This window comes from Phytophthora infestans, genomic scaffold (assembly GCF_000142945.1).
Source record: "Phytophthora infestans T30-4 supercont1.299 genomic scaffold, whole genome shotgun sequence".
NCBI classification, from domain to species: domain Eukaryota; phylum Oomycota; class Peronosporomycetes; order Peronosporales; family Peronosporaceae; genus Phytophthora; species Phytophthora infestans.
In genome coordinates, this window is record NW_003303460.1 from 3,476 (window position 1) to 6,233 (window position 2,758).

The following is a 2,758-nucleotide window of genomic DNA, read 5'->3' on the forward strand; positions in this document are numbered from 1 at the left end:
GCAGCGTGAGAGAAGTGGTCAAACATGGAGAGATCGTTCGGGTTGCAGCGTACTTCCGTGTGGGCCGCCAAGTTGTCGAACGAATTTGGAGGCGTGGAATCAATTCGATGGGAGATCGAGTAGCAGCCGTGGTCAAGTCAAGGAAGAGCGCATGTGGTAGGAAGAAGGTGGATCGAGCTGAGCTGTGCGAGAGAATCGCTGCAGTTCCTGTCAATGAGCGCGAAAACCAGCGTCTGCTTCAGCGCGCGTCCAACATGAGCTGCTACCTGGTTCAGCAGCTGATCAAGGAAGGCTACATACGGCGTGCGCTCAGACAGACCCGTCCACTACTTACACCCACGCACAAGTTTGCGCGCCTCCGGCACAAGGACAAGCAAGTACGTGCTGGCACTCTCCCTAAGTCACTGCCTTGTGACGCTATCTCACTCGCCAATGCTAACGCGTACATGCTGCTTCTTGCAGCGAGCAGCCCCCCACCGCCTACCGCTAAAGTTCCAGAAGCCCCACTGAGCGCCCCTTCAGAATGTGGCGATGTAGTTGCCGTCTTAGATCCGTTTTTGTATCTGTAGTTGCACGGCGGAGCATGAACGCCTGTGCCTTGCTTAGTTTCTCACTGTCAGCTCTCGGTCATAAAGCTAGCTAGCCAGCCTCTCACAAATTAATTAACGCTTAAATGAACGAGGCGGAGCGCTGCGCAAAAAACAAAACAAATGGTCGAACGGAGGTAGTAAATGTGGGTCCAGGACAGTGTACATGTACAATGCGTTTTAATGCGAAGTACATATTCTACGTTATAAAATTCATATTATAATAGCACACTATCTGTTTGAAAAAAATGGTAATGCATGTTCGAACGGTGAGCGCAGGGAGCTACGGCTTGTCATGGTATACTTACCGGTACTTCTGTAGAGCCTCCGTGCCACCCAGTAGGTGGCATGATTTCCCCTGCCACCAGTAAACCATAGAGATGTAGCAAGCCTGAGGTAAATGCACCACGATGGTTCTCAACACGGTACAGCCTTACCAGCATTTACCACCACGCATTTCCGAATATTCGCTCCCTACTTTAGCGCGTTCTTCAGAAAATATCAAAGACAGAAAACAGAACAGAGCAGAACCACGCCTTTGTGCATTCGCAAGCTTGATTAATAGCCGTACGCCCCGGGATTGTTGTTGAGTTTCTGCCTTAGCTTCTCAACGCGAGCGGCATCGCGCTTAACCAAGTAACCTCTGAGCTGCTTAAACCCGGGAATGCCTGACAGCTTGGGTAATTTTATTCAGCTCAAGTATTGCTTAAAACTGGGAGTAGTCGCGCCAACTCTTTCTTCGTTCGCTGCATCCAACCCAGTAGATGTCTTGCTGCCTTTGAGATAGCGGTGACCTCCATAGATGGCACCAGGTTTGGCGCTGGCCAACTTCAGATCCTGAGCCGTACTATCAGCGGTCACGACGGCGCTGCAGCACAGAATGAGAGCAACGACAGCCAGCGCAGGCAACTGACCGAAACGCATTTCTAGGTTTGAACCAGTGGAGTTCTTGTTGAGGTCTTGCACGTCCAGGAGCCGATTGTAAAATGACGCAAGTTTCTACGCGTGAATGCACCTCGAAATTGATGCGAAATTTATACATCAAACATATTTATTTATTTAATAACATAAAACATACATGTAAATACATTCTAAAAGAACAGCGACTTCGTGTGGACAGCAGCAAGACATGATCAACATCGAGATGGTGTGAGGCTTGATCTGAGATCAAGCTGCGATTCGTACGAGATCAATGATCTTGTACAGTACTGTACGGCGTATGTACTGTCCGTAACTGGAAAGTGAACAACATGTGCAACAAATGTTTTCTCCTGCCGAGGGGATAATATTATACCTGCATTTAATCCTGTTTGGAGTGGTACATATTCCAAATACCGATACTACAGTCTGTACCATTTATCCGAAACCGGTAGTCTCCCGCTGACCGTCAGCAAGCATTATTTGCCAAACAAGCCTCCAGATTGAGCTTAGTCATGTACAAAATTGACGATTATCTTTCGTAAGGTCCTTACCGACATTCCTATCTCAAAGAGCACACCTACCCAATCTCAAGAAAGGAGTGTTAGCCAATGAAACCACAGAAATCCGAGATCAGGATAATCCTTTCTCAAAGGGCACACTTGCAGGAACGCTGATCTACCGGCTCTTCAGATTCTGGGTTACTGGCAAATTATTCATTCACTTGGTGTTTGTAAGCAACCAGTTACAGCTACAATCACAAATCTTGATGTTGAAAAGTGGTTTCCTTAGTGAAAACAAGATGAAACTGGATGTCAGCTACTAGCATCCGGCTAGCTACGAGACTTGCATCATGTGAGTGGAGGTACTGTAGCTGCCTTTTCAGCACCACCAAAAACGTGGTGCTATAAAATGTGAACATCGTGAATGTGTTTTCGTACAGTAGTTGTACAATTCGGAGCCTGAATATTTGGAGATAAACTAACTATTAAAGTACGAGAGAAACTACTACTTGACGCCTTCAGATGTTGTTCTACATGCAGTAGGGCTACTGAGTCTAATGCTGTCGATACAAGGTACTGTATATGGTAGAATGAATTTGGTGTACCGGTAAATTGAACTTTAATGCATGTACCTCCTATGTTCCTGTATTTCAAATCACTGCCTCCTCTATTGTCATTTACTTATTAAGGTAGTAATCAGTGCGCCCTTTGAGAAAGGAATTTCGGTAAATAAAAATAATGTTCGTTTGG

General features: G+C 46.3%; 1 protein-coding gene across 1 annotated transcript; it reads right to left on the reverse strand.

The window, feature by feature from the left end:
• Positions 1–1,122: 1,122 nt before the first annotated feature.
• PITG_21367 (uncharacterized protein) lies at positions 1,123–2,065 on the reverse strand (the record flags this gene model as incomplete). The annotated part of the gene is made up of 2 exons (XM_002895009.1): positions 1,123–1,586; positions 2,060–2,065. The coding sequence occupies 2 exons, from the start codon at positions 2,063–2,065 to the stop codon at positions 1,278–1,280; spliced, it is 315 nt and encodes a 104-aa protein (XP_002895055.1).
• Positions 2,066–2,758: the final 693 nt, after the last annotated feature.